Source organism: Archocentrus centrarchus, unplaced genomic scaffold (assembly GCF_007364275.1).
Source record: "Archocentrus centrarchus isolate MPI-CPG fArcCen1 unplaced genomic scaffold, fArcCen1 scaffold_26_ctg1, whole genome shotgun sequence".
Classification (NCBI taxonomy): domain Eukaryota; kingdom Metazoa; phylum Chordata; class Actinopteri; order Cichliformes; family Cichlidae; genus Archocentrus; species Archocentrus centrarchus.
This window is the reverse complement of record NW_022060256.1, coordinates 7,636,603-7,661,615: the sequence shown is the minus strand read 5'-3', so window position 1 is coordinate 7,661,615 and position 25,013 is coordinate 7,636,603. Positions and strand designations below refer to the sequence as shown.

The window sequence follows — 25,013 nt, the reverse complement described above, 5'->3', positions numbered from 1 at the left end:
TCTTCCGGCTTCCTCCCACAGTCCAAAGACATGCACTTACTGGGGTTAGATTAACTGGCTACTCTAAATTGCCCAGAGGTGAGAGTGAGAGTGTGGTCTGTCTCTCTGTGTTGGCCCTGTGACAGGCTGGTGACCTGTACAGGTGTACGCTGCCTCTTGTCCTATGTCAGCTGGGATAGGCTCCAGCCCCCCACGACCCTGAACAGGATAAGCGGGGATGGATGGATTTATTAAGCAGTCATTCTCACATTGACCAATAGCGTGTGTGCACTTATCAGACCACAGAGAATTTCTTTGTTTTTATTGACACATTCTGAAATGACTGAAAAGGCAACAAATTCATTTACATTTAGACTCTGAGCCACTAAGAATTTCTCACAATACAAACATTATTTGCTTCACCGTAAACTCCACCTCTCAGTATGACATCACAGAGTGCAGTGACAAATCAGTTGCAGGCGCCTAACTGCAGGTTCAGGGTGAAATCCTCCAAGTGGGAAATGTAGTCCTAACACTTGGGAGAACTACAGTCATCCGGCCACAGCTCCACCACGGCCTCAGAGTCCAGAGGAAGACGGTACCTGGAACACGAATACATCAACTCAGTCTCAACCAATCAGGAAGAGCGACAGGTGAGAGAGACTGATACTGACTTGAAGCTGTTCTGGAGCGTGACCTCTGACCCGTTGGCTCCCATTACCAGGTACTGCTTGTTGCTCTGGATATCCATGCCACTACAGGTGGCCTTCTTCACCAGGTCCACAACGGTCCCGGCTCTGACCCCCTCCAAATCTGCAGCAGGTGATGAAATACCACAGAAGAAGATTTCACTTTGATACCTCAAACAACAGCTTCCGGCATTTAACCGCTCAGGTTAAAGTAGAAAATACTATGATGTGCTGAAAGTCCTCTGGCTGCAGGAAAAAGGCAGCAAATAAAAACCAAATCCAGGAGCTAAAATAGGCTAAAGAAGGTAAAAAATTTCACCCAGAACACAGCTACACATCTCCTTTATGAAAATAACATGTTTTTAAATAGTTCACTGATTCATAACTCAGAATGTTGGAACATTTAGTCGGTGCAAAACTGCAGGAAACAGCAGACAGGTAAAGATAGAAGCCTTGCAGGGCTGCATTTGGGTCCGTCAACCCAGTTTGAACCTGCACCCCAGACCAGCTGCTGCTCACCTTTACTTGTGCTCTTAATGACTTCATCTATGGTGGCTGTGTAGATCATAAAGTCTCCTTCTGCTGCTGAAGACGTCACACTCACCTTGTACGCTGCAGCAGGAAACAACATGTGAACACTTCAGCTTCATTTCAAACAATGAGACACATTAACCAACCGCAGCAAGCCTCCAATCATGTGGCATCGATGGCTGAACCGAGCCCCTGAAACAAATACATGAAGTCCCCCTGCAGGAGGAGGTTAAGGAGGACCTGCGGTGGAAGACGTGGGTTTCACTCAGCTCACCGTATTTGATGTGAACCTGGAACGTCTCGTTGGTTCTTTTATCTGCTGTCAGCGTCACGTCCACGTCTCCTCTGTAGATGGCGCACGCAGCTACACGTCAACAAACAGAAACACGCTACAGTCCATGAAAAAGTTCAACCAGGTAACAGAAACCTCAGCCAATCAGAAGGGCTCATTACCTGTCATGCACTGACACTCTACGCCCAAACAGAGGCGCTGCAGCTCCTGCTGCTCATAGGAGAACTGCTTTGTGCACAAACTGCCTGAAAGAGAGAAAAAAAAAATGCACATTAATACGACTGTTAGAAGTCAATTTAAAAAATGACAGATTGAGGTAACATACCAGGACCACACTGAGAACAAAGGCTGAATTTGGGAGACTTTAGTCGATAATTTAGGAGAAACGACAAGTTTCCTTCAAGCTTTTTCCTTCTCAAATGTAAACAAGCCACAAGAACTTTTTTTTGCTTTAAGTCTTCATTAAGAGCTTAAAATGAAACAAACAGTGCAGCAGCTCTAAAATAAACACACCATCCATTTGGTTTCCCCAAAGCTTCAGTCTCACCATCCCACAGGACGAGTTTACAGTTTAGCTGAAAGTGATGCTGGGATGTTCTGGGACCGAAGGCTGAAGGACCACATTCAGTAACTTCTGCTAGATCAGGGGTATTCAACTCCAGTCTTCGAGAGCCGAAGACACACCTGAATCAAATGGCTGAATTACCTCCTCAGTATGCAGTCAAGTTCTCCAGAGTCCTGTTAATGACTTCTATATTTGACTTAGGTGTGTTGAAGCAGAGACACATCTAAAACCTACAGGACACCGGCTCTTGAGCCCTGGAGTTGAATACCCCTGTGCTAGATCCAAACCTGCAATACTGTGATGTGTAATATTTTCAAGGGGCTCAGCAGAGAAATCAAATCTGTACATGATCAAACAAAGGTGTTTCAAACAATGCAACCCCAACCCTATACAAGTCATTTTTCAATGTAGGATGATAAATTCCTGTTTCCCTAAAAGCCCACTTTCTTTTGATTGGCTAACTTCTGGAAGTCAGCTGAGGGGCGATACTCAGTGCTCATGAGTTGTAGCCCAATCTCTGAATTTGACCTCTGTAGCACATAAAAACTGAAGAGACATTTTTAGGTCTTTTTTTAAAGATTTGGACTCGTTTGTTATGAGAAATTAAATAAATGTCCATATTTTCTGTCTGAATGAGCGGACAGGCTCAGACTCACCTTTGTCCTGGGGCTCAGTGACACTGACCAGGGACTTGGTGGCTCCAGTCACCTTGAACGTTGTCCTGAGCCGGAAGTCAATGCACAGGAAGATGTCTGAGGGAACCTGGCAGCCAGACAGGAAGTTACATCATCATGTCTTTTAAAATGGAAAACAATATCATAAGAGAGGCACAGGCAAAAAACCTTAACTTCTTAACATCCATCAGGTTGGCAGCAACCTGTTCCAGTTAGCTTCAGATTTGTCTCTACACTTCACACCTGTGTGCACCTCAGTGGTCATCAGCTGACCCCGCCCCCCCGACACTTGTCTCCACCCTGCCTGCACTTTCTAGTTACAGACGTGTTCTTGAAAATCATTGTTCACTAAATCATCACTTAAATGGACCAGTTCTTATATAGAGCTTTTCTACTCTAAGCACTCAAAGCGCTTACACAACACGTTCAGCTGTTTCAAGGGGAAAAGTTATTATCATGAATTCAAACTAAAACAAAAATATAACCCCAACTCTGAAAACATTGCACGCTGTCCAAAACGTAAATAAAAATCTCATAAAAAAGAGATTTTATTCACAATAAAAAATTAAAAACCTGAAATGTATTAACTGAAGAAGTAAACCATTTTAATAACAATATGAGCTCATCTTGAATTTGATGGCAGCAAGACATATCTCTCACGCTGTGCAGCATCCCCTCTGCTTTACAGTCTGCAAACATGTGAACTGAGGAGAGCAGGAATGTTGTCCCGTTCTGTCTGATGGAGGATTCCAGCTGCTCAGCAGTCCTGGGTCTGCTTTGCCCTATTTTTGGGTTCCTGATTATCCAAATGTTCTCAGCTGGTCAAAGGTCTGGGCTGCAGACAGGCTAGTGCAGCATCTGGACTCTGCTGCTACGAAGCCGTGCTGCTGGAATAGCTGCAGTGTGCAGTTTAGCATCAGCTGAAATATGAAGGTCTTCCCTGAAGAGGACGTCGTCTGGATGGGAGCACATGCTGCTCTCAAACCCGTATATACCTTTTGTTGCTACATCCCAAATTTTTTGAGAAGTCACATTCAAAATGAGCTCAGATTTTCCTTAAAATTGTTCATTTTCTCAGTTTAAACGTTTCATTGCCTTGATTGTGAATTAAAGCAGGTTTGTGATGCCCTCAAATCACTGCACTGTTTTTATCTCCCAACTTTTTGGAATTGGGATTGTAAGACTAAGTGTAGTAAAAAAAAATTTTAGTCACTGAAATAAAAATGAAAACTTTTGCTCTAATTTATGATCCCAAACTCTCTGACGAGGCTTTGGTTCATCTGTTTATTCAAACCTGACTGTGAGTCAGAGCGCTGAGTTTGAGTTTTAATATCTAGGAAAACATAAAAATTAAAATTAAAGATAGAAGTTATTTGAAAATATGAAATTATAACACCTCTGTGAATGTGCTTAAAGATCCTGTACTGTTATATTATCTTCTGTTAGCATCACGTCTTTTATCTGCCCAGAGATTGAGTTGCACAAACACGCAGGATGGGAAAGTGATTCTTTAAAAGACGGCGTGTGTGTGGTTCTGGTAAATGGACTAGTTCTTATATAGAGCTTTTCTACTCTAATAGAGCACTCAGAGCGCTTATACAACATGTTTGCATTCACCCATTCGCACAAGCACTTCCATATGAAACTAAGCTAAGTGCTTTTGCTTTGTAACATTCACACTCCAACGCTTGTGTCTGGTGGACTGGTGTATGTCTGTGTGTGTTTCTGGTGTTGTGGCTCAGAGGACCAGTGTGTGTGTGTGTGTGTGTGGTTCTGGTGTTGTGGTTCTGGAGGTGTTTCGGTGACTCACAGAGTCCATCTGAATGACCACAGTGTTTCCCTGGAGCTCGTAGTGGGAGATGATCGGCTGCATGGGGTCCGTGAACTGCAAAGCAGCAACAAGATGATTTCATTGTGTGCGCACACAGACTCAAACTGCTACTGACTATCAGAAGCTGTGCTCACCTGTTTCAGGTCTTCCAGGTATGCAGCCACACCTGTCGGCAGCTGGATCTTCATCACTGTCAGACTGGACTCTGTGTACACCTCATTAGGAGGAGGTTTATACCTGCAGCACAGTTATATGTGCTTATGCAACTTTTTTCATTTATTAAACATTTTTTCCTGCCAGTGTCTGAACGACCTGTGACGTTAAAAACTGTGAAGGACTCGGGACAAAAACATTTATGCCTCGGTGCCTCTCTTCTTCACAGATATAACTCTAGATGGAGGCAACATCAGAGAGCAAACTGAGTTTAGCCAGCTAGCTGCCACCATGGACAGTACAAAGTAATATTTAATACTGTGCAAAAGTCCTGAGCTACCCTCGTTTCTTTATATTTTGCAGGAAAATGTGAAATAGCTGCAGAGATTTACTGAAACGTGCAAACATATGAAAATACAGCATATGAGGGAAAAACAGAGCTCGTACAGTTCTAAGCACCTTGAAAGTCAGTATTTGGTGTGACCTCCTTTATCCTTCAGCACAGCTTGAACTCTGAGGCAGCTTTCTGTCATTGCTTTAAGCAGTTTCAGCCTTTTGTTCTGTTCTCTCTGACGATGATCTCACACTGTTTCAGTAAAGCTGAGGTCCTGGCTCGGGGGAGGCCAGTCCATGACTGATAGTTTCCACTGTGTGTTTTTCTATCCAGGGATGCTTTTACTGCACTGGCAGTGTGTTTGGGATCATTTTCATTCTATACAATGAAGCTGCTGTCAATCAGAACCTTTCCAGATAGTACTGCATGATGGATCAAAATCTGATGGTACTTTTCTGTGTTCATAAACACCACTGGCTGAGATGCAGCCCAAACCATGACAGAGCCTCCACCGTGTTTCAGACAGCTACTGACACTCACTGTTGGACCTCCTCTGACCTCCTCTGCACATACTGATGATGATTTGGATCCATCCCTCCATCAGACCTGCTGCCACTGATTGTATAATGTGGCATACCTCCATGTTTCCCTTCCTTAAAAATGGCTTCCTGACAGCTGCCCTCCCACTGAGACCATTTCTGATGAGGCTTCAGTGAACAGTAGCTGGATCAGCTGAAGGTCCAGATGCACCTCTTAGGTCCAGTGTCAGCTCTTTCAGATCCTGTTCATCTGCTGTACATAAAGTGCACTATCAAAAGTATTAGTCGTCTGCCTTCACACTTGAATGAACTTGAGTGACATCCTATTCTTAATCCATCATTTTTAATATGACGTCAGCCCACCCTTTGCAGCTATAACAGCTTCAACTCTTCTGGGAGGCTTTCCACAAGGTTTAGGAGTATTTATGGGAATTTCGGACAATTCTTCCAGGAGCACATTTGTGAGGTCATGGGTCAAGTTGGAAGAGAAGGCCTGGCTCACAGTCTCTGCTCTAATTGATCCCAAAGGTGTTCTATCAGGCTGAGGTCAGGACTCTGTGCAGGCCAGTCAAGTTCTTCCACACCAAACTGGTTCATCCATGTCTTTATGGAGCTGCTTTGTGCACTGGTGTGCAGTCATGCTGGAACAGGAAGGGGCCATCCCCAAACTGTTCCCACAAAGTTGGGAGCATCAAATTGTCCAAAATGTCTTGTTATGCTGAAGCATTGAGAGTTCCTTTCACTGGAACTAAGGGGCCGAGCCCAACTCCTGAGAAACCCCCCCCCCACCAAACTTCACACTTGGCACAATGCAGTCAGACAGGTACCGTTCTCCTGGTACCGCCAGTAGGTCTCTGGTCTCAGAGAGCAGACTCTTCCAGTCTCTGAGTGCTGACTGCAGCTCTGCATGACCCTGTGTGAATCATTAGGAGACAAGTGTGGATCTAACTGTGGAAATGTTTTTGAGCCATTGGGAGTGTGACAGGTACTCCCAGGCCGTGAGCAGACTGGTTGGCATATTTGGTGAATGAACCGAGCTCAGTGTGGGCCGGCATAGAAGAAATCTTTGGACCACAATACATCAGGTTTATTACCACAGAATTTTAGAGGGTTTTTGGGACTGCCAGCATTCACTTAAACAGGAAAACAGACCATCAAGGCTGCAGGAGTCGTTTGAAGGTAAAAAAGATTGATGTAGCCACGGTAACATCACCCGCTGGTTTGTGAAGACCTGAGATGAGTATTTTAAATATCATGATGCTTTGAAAGTGGACGTATCGAGCCAGTGAGCACTGCCCAAATAGTCCTCATCTCTGACAGTCAGAATGACCAGAATTTAAAAATGGAATTACTGTTTTATTCAGTATGACCTGGAAAGAGTGACTGAGCCCTAAAACCCCTCAGGAGAGGAGACAACTATAGGTGCTGCCCCCTGGTGGCCTTTAGAAAGAATGCAGGTTTCATCCACTTCCACGTTAGCATCACCTTTCAGACTATATCCATGTTTTATACTGCAAACAGTTTGTTTCTGAACTAATTTGGTCACAACAAATTCCAGCATGAGCTGAGTACAGCAGGATGATGTCTGCAGGCGTCACTGTTAGCAACGATTTTCTGGAAATTACACTGAGAAGCTTTAAGCTCGGTTTCCTCAGCACCCACCAACCACCTGCTGCAGGATACGAGCTGCAGAACATTAAGTGTATCGGGGAGATGATCATACAAAGACTTCAGGGGTCTTACTTTACACAGATGGCCAGGGTGGGATTTTGCAATCTCGGATCTGAGGATGAGAAAACGGCATTTATTCTGGTTACAGGTGGGTACAGTTAAGTTTAACATTTGACTGGAATTTGGAAGAAATAGGAAGTGTAAAATCTGCAGCAATACTCACTGGTGCTTGGCATGACCACCTCGACAGTGAGCTCAAAGTTACACTTCGGCTGTGTGGACGCTACAGTCTGATAGTAAACCGTCTTCATCTGCAAAAAGATGGGAGAACGTTAGAGGTGATTCTGGCCAAATGCTTTGAGGTGAATGAAACCGCACCCACCTTTACATTTGACACGCCACGCCCATAACCTGTGGACACGGTGATATCATCGTTCTTTGTGATCTGGGAGGAGAAATAATAATGTTGGTGTTAACCAGCAGATGCACCTGTCTTTGTCTCTGCATCAAACCTGTCTCACCTGGAGAGGAGAGGCTACAGGTCGGCTCTGATTGATGTGGACTTGTCCCAGTATTCCTTTAGTTCCGTAGCTGATCCTGATGTCCTGACTGACGGCAGCACGAGAGACAACCTTGCTGTACTCAGTTAATGCCTCCAGAGTCAAGAAAATGTCCTGAGAGAGGTCAAAGGTCACCAAAAAGCCCAAAAGAGGTTAACAAAGAGCTGTTTGAGAAGGTAGACCGAGTTTAGGTTGTTTTTACCTGTACAGAGTAGAAGCCCTCGCCATAGTGCTGATCCTGGGTCAGCCAGGACAGGATCGGTTTCACATACGTCAGTCTCTCCTATAAAAAAAAACTGATTAGCCGAGATCCAAATTTAGGGGCCGAATCTGGACCTGGTTTACATAGTCAGGGTCCTTCAAAGCCCACGAAGACCAGAAGTGAGTAGCTGTGAAATCGGACGGTCTAGCCTTGATATCTGCGTCGCAACCGTGACAGTGTGAAGCACAGCTGTGGAAAAGAAGCTGTTAAAATGGAGACCAAACTTTTGCTTTTTTCTTTCACATTTAATGTCAGCTCTTAATCGAAAATAAGCTGTTAAAACACCACATTTCTACATGAAGGATGGGTGAATGATTCATTTCCAAATATATTGACAGCTCTCTAGTAAGAAAGTTAAATAAAACTATCTAGTTATGAAGCTTAACTTTAATTTCAGCTAAACCAATTTGCTCAGGAACAAATGAAACACTGAAATAAACCAAACATCAGCTGTTAGAGATCATCTGAGTAAATTATATCTGTGTTTAACTTCCACTCAGTGGCAAAAGCCAGCGGGGGTTTGAAAAGGATGTGCTGGGAGTCGGGCGTTCTCTCCGGCTATAGCAAGCCTTGATCGGCTGGGCAGCTGACAGCTGGCTTGGTGAGCTGCTGGTAGAGGAGCGGGAACCGACATCTCCCAAAATGTCGGAGCACTTTTTGCAATTAAGCAATATCTTGATAAATTGAACAAAAATGTCTAAAAACATCTTAAAAGTTTATTTTGTGTCACAGAAACATTTTTCTGTCATATTTCAAACTTTTTGTCCGCTCTCCTCTGCCATTGCTCCTGCCATTGCTTCGTTTGACTTTGGTTGTGCAATGAATCATGGGATATACATAGTAGGCTACAAAGGATACACTGGAGCCATCCTTCAAATCTGGGGAAAAGAAGGACACTTTCGTCAACCACATTTTGGGGAATCTTAAAATTAGGACAGCCTTTGTTGCCTTGCTGTGATGTAATCGACCTACAAATGGGGCCTTCAAAGGATGCGGCCCTGAATTTGGACACAACTATCCGCTTGTGATGACGTAGAATTCCATTTCTGGGTCCAAACTGTGAGGTGATTAATATGCCACAACGCTGTCCCTGGTTGTTTTACCCAATCCGACTCGAAAAAAAAACACACTCAGCTGTCATTTTACCAATGAGAAAGAGAAGCGGAAATGGCTGCAGTTGATAAAAGTATGTTACAATCATCTTTAATAGTGAACAGTCATTGGTTATGCCATTGCTGTTTATTTAGGAGCATTTGGACCTGGAAATAACGTCAGACTTAAAGACGGATTGTTTTGAACTTAGGCAGAGGAACCACAGAAACACCGCCCTCTGCAGGCAGCAAGGATCCACAGAAACCCCGCCCACTACAGGCAGATCGAGGAACCACAGAAACACTGCCCACTACAGGCAGAGAGGAATTACAGTCTGAAAATTAGAAGAGCACTCAATAGAATGCATACCTTGCTTAATATAAATTTTCTGTGTCAGTACTATGCTGCAACAGATACCATGCAATACTGTCATAATCCATCATGTTAAGCTATATTTTGGTGTTAGTTGTCACTGATTTATTTCTTACAGGAGTGAATTTTTTTTTTACCCTATAGTTTCCAGCATTCCGGATCATTAGATCTGGAATTGTCCTTCTATCATGAACAAACTTTGCGTTATGACACAACTTTTGGTCATGTTACCAAAATTCTTCAAAAAGGTTCAAAAGGTTAGACGCAAATATGCAGGGGTGGCAAAAGTACACACATTCTGTACTTAAGTAGCAGTACAGATATGTGTATTAAAAAATACTCTAGTAAAAGTTGAAGTACTGATTTAAACTCTTTACTCAAGTAAAAGTGAAAAAAGTACAGGCTCTAAAATGTACTCAAAGTAAGAAAGTAAAAGTAGCTCTTCGGAAGACATTTCTGCCAGCTATTTTTGTGGAAAGCAAACTGAACCTTGTGCCATATTACTGTAATAACAAAACAAGATTACTACATGAGAATACAAACTTTATTTCATTCTAAGTTCTAATTCTAATGAATGTATTTAACCAGAACACTGTTATATAGAACATGAGCAGAGAAAAAAAAGAGAACTTTTAAAAAGTTCTATTTGCTGATACCTACATTGTAGAGGGTGACTCTGCCTCACCTGAACAGGAAAATGAGTACAGTCAGGGGTTACAGTGGGATTCAGCAGGTGGAGGGACCTTAAGATCAGTTGCAGTGGCTCAGATTGGGGTAAAGAATTAAAACGCACAATAATTTCTATTGTGAGCGCCACTAGATTTTCTTTGTGTCAGGCTGTGATCAGCTGCTGCTCTGTTTACATGACTGAATTCAACAAAATGTAACACTTGATGTAACCTGTAACTCTGACCATGAACACCACAGCTGTTGCCCACCAACACGGATCTTTACTGTTCACCACATTCACCACAGTACAGCGCAGTAACCTGTTTATCCTGCACTAAACTGCAGTATTTTGAATAACACAAAGTCTACCTCAGTTTAGGGCTGGGCGATATATTGAGTTTTTAAGAAATATTGATATATTTTTATACATGATATTAGATGAGGCAATATCGTTTATATCGATAAAGTGTATGTTGTGTTACAATCATACTGGTAGATCCACCAATAACTTTTTTTCTCATCTCTGTAGAACTTCACACTGCCCCACCGCTCTCCCTCACCGCAAGCAGCTCACAGCAGCTTTTCTTTTTGCTCGCAGACTCACTGTGTGACAAACTGCAGACACTTTGTGTGTTTGCTGATATTTGTTGAGCATTTAGAAATGTTGCATTTGAAATGATCTGCAACATGTTACTCCCTTTATTTTCGCTCCTCTTCTGTAAGTGCTAGCAAGATACTGAAGTACCACAACCACAACTTAAAGACATCTGCACTCAGTCCGGCCCCCTGGAACCCCCCTGAGTACACTGCTATAAATGATACATAGACAATATGGTTTTAACTCTTTCATCTCTTTGTATGCTATAAGTCCCGGTGACGGATACTCCAGTATGACTGTCCCTTAATGCGTTATAGTTCCTCTATTTAGGCACAGATCAGTTTAGGTGCAGTAACTAGAAATAAACACTTCCCTCAGATGTGTTAAACCTAAAGTAACGAGTCAGTTTGAAAATGTAAGGAGTAGAAAGTACAAGTACAGGTATTTGTGTAAAAATGTAGGGAGTACATGTAAAAAGTTAGGGTTAGGTCAGAAAAATAAATACTCAAGTACAATACAGATACCTAAAAAAATCCACTTTAGTAACAAAGTATTTTGTTACTTCCCACCTCTGCAAATATGTCAGCGTTGTCTCTGTGTCACAGTGGTAAAGAATCCTTTTACAAAATTCCTTGTTGCTGGTTTGGCTTGTTTGATGAGCAGGTGATCATTTACCGTATGGCAGTGGTCCAGGTTCGATTCTGACCTGTGGCCCTTTGCTGCATATCTTCCCCTTCTCTCACTCTCCCCACATACCTGTCTGTCTTTACTGCTCTACTATCCATTAAAGGCAAAATCCCCCAACCCCACCCCCCAAAAAAGAAAAAAAAATTCCTTTAATTGTTCCTTGAGTCACTCCCAACAACTCCAGAGCCTTCAATTGAAATCATTTCATAATTTTCTGAGTTATCCTGCTAACAGGCAGATAGAGAAGACTATTTGTCATTATATGTAGATATATATAGATACAGTGGCTTGCAAAAGTATTCACACCCCTTGAAATTTTCCATATTTTGTCACATTACAACCACAAACATAAATATATTTCACTGGAATTTAATGTGAAAGACCAACACAAAGTGGTTGTGAAGTGGATTGAAAATTATACATGATTCAAAACATTTTTTACAAATAAAAAACTGAAAAATGCGGTGTGCAAAAGTATTGAGCCCCCTTTTCTCTGAGTGCAGCCAATTGCATTCAGAAGTTGCCTGATGACTGCTAATGACTAAAAAGAGTCCACCTGTGTGTAATCTAATCTCAGTGCAAATACAGCTGCTCCGTGACAGCCTCAGAGGTTGGTTAAGAGAATATTGGGGAGTAAACAGCATCATGAAGTCCAAAGAACACAGCAGACAGGTCAGGAATAAGTTTGTGGAGAGGTTTAAAGCAGGCTTAGGCTGCCTTCAGATAGAAGGATGGAAGATAATCTGTGATCCTATGAAAGGGTGTTGATGCAGTCTAGTTACTTCTGAAACTGCTAAACATTGTGTGTGTGTGTGTATATGTGTGTGTTTCAAGCTCATCGTTCTCAGCTGCAGGTGCACAGTCTGCAAGCCAAAAACCAGAGTCTGCAGCTACACCTGGAAGACACTCAGAGGCACTGCCAGCAGCTGGAGGACTCAGTTAGGACTCACACACAGGTGAGTGAGTTACTCTGCAGGTGTCACTGTGTAATGCATGCACCTGTCTGTCAGGATGGAGGCGCAGGTTCTTAAGGACAGACAGGTGCAGAGCTGCAGAGAGCAGGTGGAGCTGGAGCTTTGAACATCTCACGGAGCACTGTTCAATCCATTATCCGGAAATGGAAAGAGTACGGCACAACTGTAAACCTACCAAGACAAGGCCGTCCACCTAAACTTACAGGCCGAACAAGGAGAGCACTGATCAGAGATGCAGCCAAGAGGCCCATGGTGACTCTGGATGAAATGCAGAGATCCACAGCTCAGGTGGGGGAATCTGTCCACAGGACAACTATTAGTCGTGCACTGCACAAATGTGGTCTTTATGGAAGAGTGGCAAGAAGAAAGCCATTGAAGAAAAGCCATTGAAGCCAAGAAGAAAACCATAAAAAGTCCTGTTTGCAGTTTGCCAGAAGCTGTTGGAGACACAGCAAACATGTGGAACAAGGTGCTTTGGTCAGATGAGACCAAAATTGAACTTTTTGGCCAAAATGCAAAACGCTATGTGTGGCGGAGAATTAACACTGCACATCACTCTGAACACACCATCCCCACTGTCAGATATGGTGGTGGCAGCATCATGCTCTGGGGCTGCTTCTCTTCAGCAGGGACAGGGAAGTTGGTCAGAGTTGATGGGAAGATGGATGGAGCCAAATACAGGACAATCCTGGAAGAAAACCTGTTGGAGTCTGCAAAAGACTTGAGACTGGGGCGGAGGTTCACCTTCCAGCAGGACAGCGACCCTAAATATAAAGCCAGGGCTACAATGGAATGGTTTAAACCAAACATATTCATGTGTTAGAACGGCCCAGTCAGAGTCCAAACCTAAACCCAATCGAGAATTTGTGGCAAGATCTGAAAACTGCTGTTCACAGTCGCTCTCCATCTAATCTGACTGAGCTTGAGCTGTTCTGCAAAGAAGAATGGGCAAAAATTTCAGTCACTAGATGTGCAAAGCTGGTGGAGACATACCCTAAAAGACCTGCAGCTGTAATTGCAGCAAAAGGTGGTTCCACAAAGTATTGACTCAAGGGGGCTCAATACTTTTGCACACCGCACTTTTCAGTTTTTTATTTGTAAAAAATGTTTTGAATCATGTATAATTTTCTTTCCACTTCATAATTGTAACCACTTTGTGTTGGTCTTTCACATTAAATTCCAGTGAAATATATTTATGTTTGTGGTTGTAATGTGACAAAATATGGAAAAGTTCAAGGGGTATGAATACTTTTGCATGCCACTGTAGATGAACACAGCCGAAAACATAACCTCCCTCCACCTGTCGGTGGGTGAGGTAATGAAAGAATCGACAGGAAGTTGCAGCACCTTGCGCAGCATAGTCAGCAGGACGTACGCTGTGGTCTCCACTGTCACACCGCTGGATTGGTCGGGCTTCAGCCAGTCAGATGTCACGGTGGCCTCCTGCCAGTACCTGAGTACCACGGGATCACCTGGATAGAAAAACAGTTTTTATGATGTGAGAGGACATTACTGTCGTTTATGTGTTTCCGGTCTGAGAACAAAAACACTGCCAAGCTTAATTCCCTGAATCTTGGTGATGGGTGGAGCATGAGCAAGAACACGTTAGATTTTGGACACGGACCACTTTCTTCCTTTCAGTTACAGATGCATCAATGCTATAAATTCATTTAAAGAAAAAGCAGCAAACTGAATTGACTTGAGAACTTAACTTTGTAACATTATCAAGGTATCCTTGCAGTAGTCCTTGAATTTTATAAGAAATAAAAAAAGTACATCTTTGACCAAAACAATTATATCTGACATCCCCCTAAAGATGTTTTAAGGCCAAACTTTTCACTAAGTGTTTTAAGTCCGCTGATAATCAACCACCCAACCAACCAAAAATTTACCAGTACAGTTGCGATATTAGCTCGAGCTAATATTGCTCGGGCTTTCCAAGCTACAAAAGAAAGACCCAAACAACCAATTAACCACTCACAAAGCAACCAACAAACCAAGCAAACAACCAAAGAAAGAGTCAACCAACTACTCAAAATAAAAATCAAAAATCAGCTCAAACCGCCAAACAAACCAAACAAAACCCCCTAAAAAACACGCAGACATCCAGAGAAAGAACCACTCAAAACACCAATAAACAAACCCAAACCCACCTTTTTGTCGAGCCAGCTTCTCCAGGCTGCTGATGAGCTCAAAGGATATCACGCTGTTGGGGTCATGAAGGGTCACAGCATAGGTTGCCACTGCGCGCACGTACACACTCTTTACATTCAGGGCATGCTGGGAAATGTAGGCTACTGCAGAGTTAATGCTGTTATCATGGATCTGAAAGGAGGAGGCCATTAGTTTAAAATGGATTATGAGCAGTTTTATGCATTAAATATTCTCTATTGATTTGGTGCACAGATTAGCTGATGCATTGAGTTTGTTTCATCTCCTCTTATTTTTAAGAGGAGTAGAGTGATGAGGAGAGGAGGTGTGATCTCACCTGAAGCTGCAGGATTGGGTCTCTAATCTTTGTTGCTTGGTGTAGAGCAATGAGTACAAAGGATGTCAGATACACTGACTTTTCCACTGCATCAGTCCCATCAGCCTGCAGCCAATCAGAATACACAAGCATTACACAGAGCTCTGTCCTCACCACAAGGAGTGAAATATTAAACTGAGAGCAGCAGAAGAAAAAGAATAAGAGGATGTGGAGACCAAGATTTTGTTAGATTTGTAGGGGGATTCCTCTCTGAAGGATCCGTCTGGCTGTTGAGCCCTGAAGATCAACCAGGTCACAGACTCTGAGAGAGCCTGGTGGTTCACAGAGACCACCGGATCTGCTGCAGACAGAGCCCTCACCACCAGAGCCGTGAGCCTGACAGACAGCACAGAGGGACAAAAGAGTCAGTGTCGTTCTCAGGACCAGCCACCAGATCAAGCCAAAAGCATCAGGAAGTGATTTCAGATCCAAGTGCTCACGTTTGGAAAGAGAATCTGGGTTACATTACAACATAGCATCTAATCCCCAAACCAAACGAGCAACACGCATCAACCTGCCGGGTGCAGCAGACCTGCAGTTCCTCTGCGGTCCAGCAGAGGTGCCACAGTGAGTCAGTCGCCATGGACTCCCACATTAAAACTTTTACAGCCTGATACAGAAACTGCTTTGGTCTCTGTAGCTGATTTCCCCCTTCATAACAGCTGTTATTAACATGCGTGAATTTATTTTAGGCTTGAAGCTTCCATTATCAGCAGCGTGGCCACTGGCACTCGGCCTTGGTCATAGACTGCAAAAGATTGATTTCTGGACTTTGAAGTCTAAATTTATTGTTTTGTTGTCTTTTTTTGGTAGCCATTAGTGGCCCTACCCTCCCACCCTCAGAGAGGAAGGAGGTCACTGCTCTCTCCACTGCACTGGCCTCAGAGGCCTGCTCCAAGCTCTGCAGACTGCTGCAACACAAGAGCCTTCTGAAGGTTCCTGCCTAACTGAGTCCCCACAACTCAACAAGTTTCATTAGCAACACCAGGTAACTTCACCTGGAGCGCAGGAGAAAGTTAGCACAGAGTGCTAACTCTCGAAGAAGGACAAAGGAAGCCATGCTTTTCCTCAGCAAAATCTGAACTTGGCCACGTGGCTTCTTAGCTCAGATCACCAGAATCCTTCTGTGACAAACAGGAGCACAAACTTAGGGGCAGGAGAGGGTATAAGGCTCAACAAAACACCTCTTAGTTCCATCGCATCCAAATAAAATCCCAGAACTTTACTGTGCGTTCTTAGATGCTCTGTTAGTCCAACAAAGCGCACAGCAGCCACATTATTGGTCAGATAATTACATTAAAGAGGCTCCAAAAGGCTCAAACAGCACAAATACACACACTCTAGTGGAAATTAGCTACAGAGACCGAAGCAGTTTCTGTATCAGGCTGTAAATCTATTTATTTCTGCTTTAAATTCTAACATGGGAGTCTATGGGGACTGACTCACTGTAGTGCCTCTGCTGGCTATCAGAGGAACTGCAGCTGTGGAGTTTCAGGGTTCGCTTTGTGTTTCAGTGCTTGAGGCTGAGAGTCTTTGATGTTTACCTACCAGGTGCTGGACTCTCGCTTCCTCCACATGCTGTAGCTCGAGTCTCCAAGTCTAAATGAACTGATGCTGACCAGGCCTACAGACACACGCACACACAGACACACACACACACAGTGAATTATCGGTTAATCCTTCATGCTACTATCAGGGCCTCTTCAGTGCCTTACCCTCCCTGATCTTCTGCTTCATGTTAGCTGCACTCTTCTGGATGTCTTCTCCCAGCACATTCCAGCTCCCTGATGACTCCAGGTACTGATACAGCTGGATGAGGGGGAGGAGGCCACCAAGCTCCACCTCCGCTGAGCCAGACGGCAGGTTGATGAGCTGCCGGAAACCTTCAGGGTTGTGCGCCAACGTCAGGACTTCACCCAGAACCTCACCTGGTACACAGAACAAACACATCCAGATGACTTTAGATGTTGCTTTGAGATGCAGCTCTGCAACAAAACATGCTTTCCCCTCCTTACCATTGATAGTCAGCATTCTCTCCACATTGGTGTTGGGAACGATGTTGACTGGCACTTGGTTCTTCAGCTCCACTGTTCTCTTCTCTGAGCCTACAGCATGATAAGACACACAGGACAGACTGCCACAGGGTTCCCATTAATGTAAAAATGCATAGATGTAAGTAATATTAAATTCCCCCCAAAATATGTTGTGCTCACATTTTGCAACGTAGGACTGAAACATAGAGTACTTATTTTAATGTTAAAAATATTTTTTTCTAGCTATGAAAAGAACATCAAGCTTGGATCATCTCCCATCTCTCCAGGACCTGTACACCTCCAGGACACTGGGGCGTGCAGGTCGGATCACAGCCGACCACTCTCACCCTGGGCACAGACTTTTTGACCCTCTCCCCTCAGGCAGGAGGCTACGGTCCATACGGACCAGAACCTCCCGCCATAAGAACAGTTTCTTCCCCTCTGCTGTTGGACTCATGAACAATTACCCTAAGACTGTTACCACCACCCTCCACAAACGCTGATGACCCTATGTCTATGCACCTGTCTGACTGCACTGATGTACATATTAGTGGAATATAGTCTACATTCTTCTATCTTTTAATTAGTCTCTGCACTGTATATTTTGTAATTTTGTAATATTGTGCTATAGTTATAGCTCTAATATCTCTGTATATTTGCAATTTGTATACTTGTATATTGTCTTATAGTTTTTATACTTATTTGTTTTTTTTCTGTAAGCACGAAGTACCGCAGCAATTTCCTAATGCTGTGAACCTGTTCACACATATGGCAATAAAAACCTTCTGATTCTGATTCTGACAAGCTCATCAGCATGAGCTGCAAAATATGAAGATAACCCCATTCTCACCAAGTTTCAATAACCTCTCCCCAGCAGCCCCTCGGTCACCAATGCCGGTGTGCACAGACATAGAGCAGGATGCACTAAGCCCAGTGTCCGGACTAGTTGGAACACGGGGAAACATGGCTGCTCGTATGAGACAGAGAAGCCGGACGAAGTAACTGGGACTCAACAAATTCCTCTGAATGAATAGAAAAGGTAAGAAGCTGGGAACGTGTGCAGAGAAGTTAAATGGCCCATTTAAGATCGCAGTGACTGATCAGAAATCCTCAACTTGTACTTTGTTTTTATTTGTCAGAGTTTGATGACTGTGTTAGACGTCTGCATTTTACTGTGTAGCTGCCGGATCTGTGTTTATCGATCACTGGGGAAGCACACGTCATCATTCTACATGTAGATTTACAGAGATGCTCAGTACAGGCTCACAAAGCAGCTGGAAATTTGTGAACGACAGAAGAGAAAATCAAACAGATTTATCTTGCAAATTCAAACTTGTTCAAAAAACCTGTTTATTTTTCTAGAGCAGGGGTCGGCAACCTTTAAAATGGAAAGAGCCATTTGAACCCGGTTTCCACTGAGAGCCGCTACCGTGAGTGACGCATATATTAAGAAATGAAAATAAATAAATAAATAAAATGATTTTATTTAATATTTCAAGATCACACTGATGTTTCAATCTAGAACTACAACAAAAACCGAACTGACAAAAATAAAATGTACTTCAATTGGATTCTTATAATTTACTTCCACAAGCCGCACAGAGCAATCTGAAAAAGCAATCTGATTGCTCCTTTAAAAAGTAACTTAGTTACTTTACTGATAACTTAATTTTAGAAGTAACTCAGTAAGATTACAAGTTACTTTATTAGTTACATTCAACAGCTGCCAAAAAAGTGATTGCCTGTATTTAAACGGCTGTAAATGACTTGTTGACCTATAATCTGTGAAACATCTGTCAAACATATCTCTCATGAATGATATCAGGTCATTTTGTGCTAGAAACATTATTTCTATCACAAGGTACTAGCTGCAGTCAGTTTCTGTCAAAGTGACTTTTATATGTTCATTTTTTAATCAAGGTAAAAACTGTCATTGACATTAAAAATGTCTTTTTCAACAAAAAACACTGGATTGATTATAACGTAGGTACAATAACAATAATTTCTTCATTTTATATATAAGCTCTTCATAAATCATGTTGACTGCACTCTATTTACCAATATAGGCAAAGATATTACACATAAAAGCACATGGAATTATTGGAATCACTTTATGGCAGACAATCACTTTTTGGCACAACACCAGCAACACCCCCGCTGCCTCAATATGAAAATGACAACCACAATGACAACCACAGAGCGAGTCAGCCGTGTTTAAGGGCAGCATTTCCTCTACTACATACTGTCCGACCAACTTCTTCAGCCCCCCCACTTACTGGTTTTGTACTGAAGTCCAGCTTTTGTTATTTGGGTGTTTTGGGGTTTGCTCTCAGCAGAGACGGACGCATATTTCTTCTCTCCCTAACCCTTCCTTATCTGCCCTGTTTTGCTGCTTAAGAGCCTCTCTCTCTTGGGACTGTGAGCCACTCCCCAAGTAGAAAAGGAAGCAGGTCTCCCTGGTTGGACAGTAGGTAACAGGGTGCAGACCACTACCTGTGGAGGTGTACAGCACGTAGGTGCTGTGAAGTCTACAACAACTAAACCCAGTGAGTGGCAGGCTGGCTTACAGCCCACCAAGAAATGAGAAGCTGGCTTTAGTATTAAAACTTTTCATTTTTCTTGGATTTATCAGGTAATAGATGTACTTTTCTTTCTTTCTTTTCTAAAGTATAGCCATTCAAACTTAAAAAAATAAGAAGTAAAAATTTAAGAAGGAAGGAAGTTTGATTTCAGAGGCCAGCGGGAACCCCGCTGACATTAGCCAGCACTTCAGGTGGAGCAGAGCTGCACAGATCAGTGCCTACGTACCATACACCCCCTGTGGGTCGAGTCTTCCTCCAGAACTCACCTCCCGTCTCACTCCTTCAGGCTGGAAACACAACCAACATGAGCATCATTAGTTACTGTCAGCAGAGCCCAGAGTCGGCGCTCAAGAGCCTCCGAGAGGGTGGAGAAAACTGTTGGCAGCAGGTGGACAGCGGGAACGGACACCGTGAATGTTTGTGTCGTGATTTTGGTTTTCTGATTATTAACATCTCTGTTGTTGTTCATTTTCATAATCCTGACACAATCCTGCATTAAATTCATTTATAAATAACCAAAACTCACAAATGCAGGTGGCTGTAGCTGGAGTCCCTGAACTGTAAATCTGGACCGTGTTTGTGCTGTTGGAGCCTTTTGCAGCATTTTTAATGCAGTTTTCTGACCAATAGTCTTTAACAGGTAAACCTGATGTGTGGTTCTTTTTTTTTTCTCTGCGCAGGTACGTACCACCACTCGTAGCTTCTTCTCCAGGATGTCTGCAGTTCTGTACCGTGTTTTCACGGTGAAGGTCAGGGTGTGCTCTCCAGGCTCCAGGCCCAGCAGCTCGAAGGCCACTGATGCCACCTCTCTCCCAGGCAGGATGCTCCAGGTGCACGCTGTAGAGTGAAACCCTGGCTCCTGAGCCACAGGCTCAGACTTGAGCAGGCAGATGGCCGGGCCGACCTTCAGTGTCACACAGTACTGAGGGCGAGGATAGACAGAATTAAGATTCTTTTTTTTTTTGTTTTAAAGCCTGTCATGTCTGGCATTTTTCACAATCGGAATGATGATCTGAACGCACTGATGTACCAAACAAGAACAGCTCTATAAGTTTTCTATTCTTGTTAATGTTTGTATTTTTATTTATTTATCTTTTTATTTAGTTATTTATGCCAGGTCTGACAGGCAACAAGGAAGGGGTGAGAACGGGGGGGCAACAGGAAGAAAGGAAAAAAAAAAATCGAAGAAAAGTAGATATACACACTCACACATCCACACACACACGCACATACATATACACACATCCACACACACACGCACATACATATACACACATCCACACACACACACGCACATACATACACACCAGGGTTATTATAGTTAACGAAAACGAACGAAATAACGAAAACTGAAATTGAAAAAACATTGCCGTTAACTGAAATAAATAAAGGCTACAGTTAAAAGGAAAAAACAATAACTAACTAAAACTGTATTGTGAGTTTAAAAAACTAACTGAAATTATTGTGGATTGATCCTTTTTCCGCTGTCAGAGTTTAAGCTGGGAGCGCCGTCGGGCAGCTGTGTGCGTGCGTGTGCACGAGAAAGCGGCAGTCGCTCTGAACCGACCCGGTTCAGAGCGGGTCCACGCTGCCGCAACGCTGTGATTAACCTGTTCAGTTCTTGTGCGTTTCCGTCTACTTTATCAGTGAGAGAATAACAATCAGGAATAATAATCAAAGCATCAGTATAAGGACTCACAAATGTCAGCAGATTCCTGGAGGGAGACTGCTGTCGGAATGGACGTGAGGAAATGAAGGAAGTGGAAAAAAAGGGACAAATATGTTTGCAGCCAAAAAACTGAACACAAAGAGTAAGGACCAAAAAAGTTCCAGCTGGCACCACAGCACACGACCACAAGGTAATTAACACACACAACACACACAGCTACACAAGCATAAATGCGGACACGAGGTCGGACACTTCCGTAGGTTGTGTACAGAGGCTGCAAAGACCCTGCAATTTTAATTAGCAGCATCTAACCAAGCTAGCTCCAAAACAGAAGAAGCTTCAGGTGGTGAGAACATCAGGATGCAGCTGGATTTGAGCTTTGACTCCTTCAAATAGTTTGTTTTTGTCAAACACCACATTTAGGTGTTGTTAATCTACTGCACTGACACTGGAGTTTATTGTAGAATTTATTGAGTTTGGAGTTCCTGTTTTTCTTTGTTTCTCCCTGTTGCTGTTCAGGTGTGTCCTAATTATTACACATTTAGCATGTAGTGCTTCTGTCTTGTGAACCGTTGGTTGTTGAATATATTTCTTTATGGTATCTTTTGTTGAGTTTTTATTACTCAATAGTCACTTTTGCGCATTGAATCTTGCACCTGACAAAGTATGAAAATACTAAAACTAAAACTGAAACTAACGAAACTAAACTAAAACTAAGCATTAAACCTAAAATAAAAACTAATAAAAACGAGCAAAACCACTCTGAAAACTAATTCAAACTAACTGAATTAGAGAAACAAAAGTAAAAACTAACTAAAACTAAACTATAATGTAAAATCCTAAACTATTATAACCCTGATATACACACAATTTTATTATTTGCAGTAATGTGTGCGTATGCGTCCCACAGGTGCCAAGGCTCTGCAAGCCACAGACCCAGGCCCAGTTGTCCACACACTCACACTCACACACGCAGCGCACACACACACACACACACACAATGCCAGCCAGACACCCCGACGTGAGCCAACCCACCCCACACGGCGGCGCTCCCAAGGGGGCACAGACTCCTCCAGTACAGGGAGGGGCCCAACTGGGAAACGGGCAACCCCGGGCACCAGGGCCCCAGACCCCACACCCCGGCCCCCGTAGCGGAAGCCGGCCATCTGGACGGGGCCAGCACCCACCACCACGGGCCCCCCAGCCCCACACCCCAAGACCATAAGAGCATCCGTCCAAGCCCCCACCACCAAAAACCAGGGCCCGGACACAGAAACCACAAAATGGCAGCCACCGTCTCCAGTCCAAGAGCCATCAGAAACCCGAATCCCCCGGCCCACCCCCAGCCACCTGCCGGGTACGCCGCGAGACAAGACCACAGCCGGTCACCCCCATCACGCGATGGAGCTGATCAGTGGGGACCAGAGAGATTGTTTTTTGGAGGTGGCACACATTCTTTCCAAACTAATGTGGTCTAAAAGTAGATTCTTGTAGTGAGTAATGCATAAATCATTTTTTGATTTCCAATTCGTGAGGATAGTTTTCTTAGCGATGCATAAGGCAGTAAGAACTATGTGTGATATATTTGTTTCCATGTTTAATTCACTTAAATCACCTAGAATGCACAGCTTTGGTGATGCTGGGATACCGCAATTAAAACATGTGGATAAGTCTCCATATATCCTCTGCCAGAACCTCTGAACAGGTGTACAAGACCAAATTGCATGCATATAGTTTTCAGTATAGTTAACTGAACAGTGGGTACATATATTTGTGTCTCTGAGGCCCATTTGGAACATCCTGTTTCCTGTATAGTGTATTCTATGGAGAGTTTTGTATTGTATAAGTATTAAATTTGGACTTCAAGTCATTTTGAAAGTGTTTAAACATATCTGTGTCCAGAAGTTTTCCTCTGGGTTGATGGAAAGATCTCGCTCCCATTTTGTAGTTGGGAGGGATATTGAATCATTAATTTTTAATAATAACTTATATATTTTTGATAACAATTTAGGGGTATAAAGCTTTAGAAATTCTGTTACCAATACAGGGGTTTTCTCATTTTAAATTATTTAAATTAAACCTTGCCTGTATGATGGACCTCATCTGCTGGTATTCAAGAAATTTGCTATTGCTAATTTCATATTTTGAAATAAGTTCTTCAAATTAAATAAAGGTCCCATCGTGAATAACATGTTCTAAATTCTTTATTCCTTTCTATTGCCATGCTGAAAAGTTCAGTACTGTATTTTCTGACATATATCTGGATTGTTCCAAATGGGTGTCAGTTTACATGGGATAAGTGAAGACTTAGTTATCTTTAAAAATTCCCACCAGGCTGTCAGAGAGGTGTTTATGACTTTTAAAGCAGTTATGATGTTTAATACTAAAGCTAATGAAAGGTAAGTCAGAGATTTCCACTTTTCCACAGAGTGTTTGTTCTAGATCTAGCCATGGGCTGTCTAAAGGGCTTGATTTGATCCACCTTGAAATTTACTGTAATCTATTGGCTGAGAAATAGTGATAAAAGTTTGGAAGTTCTAGACCACCACTGCATTTTAGCTTTTGAAAAGTCTTTAAACTTATTCTTGAGGTTTTATTTTTCCATAAAAATTTTGAAAAGTTTGAGTCTAGAGACTTAAACCAGGCAACAGAAGGTTTAGGGATCAGTGAAAACAGATAATTTTAGGCAGAATCAACATTTTTACTGTGGCAACTCTCCCCATGAGAGATATAGGTAGAGAGTTCCAGCGTGTGAGGTCATCCTCTATTGTTTTTAATAGAGGAACCCAATTCAATCGTATCAGGTCTGACAACCTGGGAGAAAAATTAACACCTAAATATCTAATGTTGCCACATTGTAGTGAGGTGGTCGTGGTGTTCTGAAAATTACAATTCAGAGATAAAAGGGTTGATTTACTCCAATTGATGGAGTAATCTGATATAGATGAGACCTTATCTATAAAAAAACCCAGATTATTTTATTTGTCCTAACAGACCAAGATGGTGCAAGTTCCCTCTACCAACATGGCACCCCGCATACATGCAAGGCAGAGGATCATGGGATATGCATTTGGGTGTGGGTGTGATGGGTACCCTGATCCTGTCGTACTGCTGGTTGTACACGGAGCCTGTCAGCTCCAGCTGCTCTCCTCTGACCACCTGATAAGGCAGCGGGATGTCCACACTGACCGGCAGATTGACCGACACCTGGACGGGATCTGCAACGCACATACCTGCCGGACAATCAGGAACCATTCAGTACAACTTTATTTATTACAGCTGCAGTGTGGAAGACTGAAGAGCAAAAATACAAGATGTTAAATGTCAGTAAATAAAAGAAACTCACCATTCTGGAACATGCCGACGGCCTTTATCTGCCAGGTGGTGAGAGAGTCCGGTAGAGGCCTGCTGACCAACAGCTGCCCTGAACTAAGGACATGAAATACAAAAACAGAAACTTAGAGTCACCACACTCCATACTGAGGAGAGAGGAGCTAATTCTGATCCCTAACCATCACCAGGTGTGGCACTGGAGCACTTTTCTTTTTTTTTTGTGATTGGAAAGTTTACCTCAACTAATGTGGGAAAAATCAGGAAATATGTTTGTTTTTTTAAAGTTAAGGGTACAATCATGTTATGGGACCATGTGTAAAACTTTAATTAAAGGAAATTCATTAATAATGTAACCATTTAAACTCTGTCTTATTTTCCCGACCTGGATTAGGCCCAA

The 25,013-nt window shown here is 42.9% G+C and overlaps 1 protein-coding gene across 1 annotated transcript in view; it reads right to left on the bottom strand.

Annotated features, from left to right (window-relative positions):
* Positions 1 to 286: 286 nt before the first annotated feature.
* Positions 287 to 25,013, bottom strand: part of LOC115775917 (complement C5-like) — a 118,730-nt gene continuing 94,003 nt past the window's right edge. The window contains exons 36-59 of the mRNA XM_030723436.1: positions 24,630 to 24,712; positions 24,377 to 24,516; positions 20,303 to 20,536; positions 19,841 to 19,901; positions 17,015 to 17,104; positions 16,715 to 16,927; positions 16,548 to 16,623; positions 15,176 to 15,335; positions 14,961 to 15,065; positions 14,626 to 14,797; positions 13,820 to 13,944; positions 8,021 to 8,101; positions 7,780 to 7,932; positions 7,641 to 7,703; positions 7,482 to 7,569; positions 7,331 to 7,370; positions 4,696 to 4,798; positions 4,541 to 4,615; positions 2,713 to 2,818; positions 1,653 to 1,736; positions 1,474 to 1,563; positions 1,188 to 1,280; positions 654 to 792; positions 287 to 581 (exon numbers count right to left, since the gene is read on the bottom strand). Coding sequence (XP_030579296.1) covers positions 509 to 581; positions 654 to 792; positions 1,188 to 1,280; positions 1,474 to 1,563; positions 1,653 to 1,736; positions 2,713 to 2,818; positions 4,541 to 4,615; positions 4,696 to 4,798; positions 7,331 to 7,370; positions 7,482 to 7,569; positions 7,641 to 7,703; positions 7,780 to 7,932; positions 8,021 to 8,101; positions 13,820 to 13,944; positions 14,626 to 14,797; positions 14,961 to 15,065; positions 15,176 to 15,335; positions 16,548 to 16,623; positions 16,715 to 16,927; positions 17,015 to 17,104; positions 19,841 to 19,901; positions 20,303 to 20,536; positions 24,377 to 24,516; positions 24,630 to 24,712 — 2,647 coding nt within the window. The 3' untranslated portion in view covers positions 287 to 508. The remainder of the gene's footprint in view (positions 582 to 653; positions 793 to 1,187; positions 1,281 to 1,473; positions 1,564 to 1,652; positions 1,737 to 2,712; positions 2,819 to 4,540; positions 4,616 to 4,695; positions 4,799 to 7,330; positions 7,371 to 7,481; positions 7,570 to 7,640; positions 7,704 to 7,779; positions 7,933 to 8,020; positions 8,102 to 13,819; positions 13,945 to 14,625; positions 14,798 to 14,960; positions 15,066 to 15,175; positions 15,336 to 16,547; positions 16,624 to 16,714; positions 16,928 to 17,014; positions 17,105 to 19,840; positions 19,902 to 20,302; positions 20,537 to 24,376; positions 24,517 to 24,629; positions 24,713 to 25,013) is intronic.